General features: G+C 51.1%; 1 protein-coding gene across 1 annotated transcript in view; it reads left to right on the top strand.

Annotated features, from left to right (window-relative positions):
• LACBIDRAFT_329652 (uncharacterized protein) overlaps positions 1-1,140 on the top strand; it is a gene marked incomplete at both ends in the record, with an annotated part of 2,782 nt that extends 1,642 nt beyond the window's left edge. The window contains 2 exons of the mRNA XM_001883795.1: positions 74-1,049; positions 1,097-1,140. Of these exons, the coding sequence (XP_001883830.1) occupies positions 74-1,049; positions 1,097-1,140 (1,020 nt within the window). The remainder of the gene's footprint in view (positions 1-73; positions 1,050-1,096) is intronic.
• Positions 1,141-1,315: the final 175 nt, after the last annotated feature.

Here is a 1,315-nt window from a genome sequence, read left to right as displayed (position 1 = left end):
AGTTGACACGGCGCTCTATCAGAAGAAGATTGACTTTAGGTCCTTGAGCCCCCCACCGAACTTCGACATGCAGACGATGCAGCAGGAGATCAGAAGACTTGCTCATGGCCAAGCCGACCTCCTGCAGAAACTCCGAGACCAACAAGCGCAAGTCAGCGTCATGGAGTCGTCTACCCCTACTATGCGAGAGTATTCGGCATTTGTGGTCCGAAAACAAGATATTGACGCAAGTGCCCTTCTCCCCCCGGCGGTTGACTCACCCGTGACCCTGTCACAACGTCTTTTGGCGCTCGAAGAGATTACCCGGTGTATTCAAGATCAAGATTTGGCTAGCCGTCCTCTGTCGGAGAAAATTGCAAGTCTAGAGACCTCCGTTTGGTTTCAGGAAGAAAAAATCACCGGAGCGACTCGCCGGATGGACCGTATTGAAGAGTCTGCCCACATGCGTTGGAAGGAAACACAAGAAGATTTGCAGTCCATCCGAAGTGATCACCAGAGACTGGAAGCCGAGGTGAGGGAAGCCGTCAAGACACTGGAGAACAAGTGGGAGACTACGCCAGCTGCGTTACAAGAGAGTCTCACCCGGGGCTTTGAGAAACTTGCAAGCCGCATTGAAACTGCCGAGCTAACGCTCCACGACCTCACCAAATCAGTCACTACTATTTCGGAGCTCAACCTGCGGCTCGGTGCTCGCCAATCAAGTCTGGAATCGCTCATTATCCAGTTCCTCGGCAACAAGGAGAAGAAGCACACTGGCATCAATACCGATCGCTCAGTCTCACCCGACCGCGGTCAGAAAAGCCAGCAGGTACAAGTCTCCCCGACCCCGGGTGTCGTTCTGCCAAACCCAGTTTCAACCGATCATGCGCAAGTCTCTCCAACCCCGGCCGTCTTTCTGCCTCCAGCATCTGAGAGCCCAGCGGTCCTTCTGTTGGCGCCAAACCCAATTCCTCCAACCCGGGCAAGTTCGCCCGGTCCTTACATTGGGGGTAATAGGAAGTCACCTCGGCTACAGAAACTCGAACCCACACTTCAAACCCCCGCACAGAGTAAGTCTTCTACTTGGTGAGGATTCAAAAATCTGACTGCCAGCAAGTTACAAACAATGATGTCCAAACTGTCCAAACTCCGTCTACTTAATAGTTAGTAGCATACATGTATATTTTTTGGACAATCTTCAATTTTTTTTTGGGCATATTTAATATGAAGTCCTGTGGTGGACATAATAATGAAAGCAGTAAGAAAGCGGGGGGATCTTGGAGCAACTTTGTCCAATGGAGACCGGCATAGTAACAGCTTGGCGTTTATTTCAGGC

Source organism: Laccaria bicolor, genomic scaffold, assembly GCF_000143565.1.
Source record: "Laccaria bicolor S238N-H82 LACBIscaffold_22 genomic scaffold, whole genome shotgun sequence".
Taxonomy (NCBI): domain Eukaryota; kingdom Fungi; phylum Basidiomycota; class Agaricomycetes; order Agaricales; family Hydnangiaceae; genus Laccaria; species Laccaria bicolor.
Note: the sequence above shows the minus strand (reverse complement) of the source record. Positions and strands in the feature narration are given on the sequence as shown.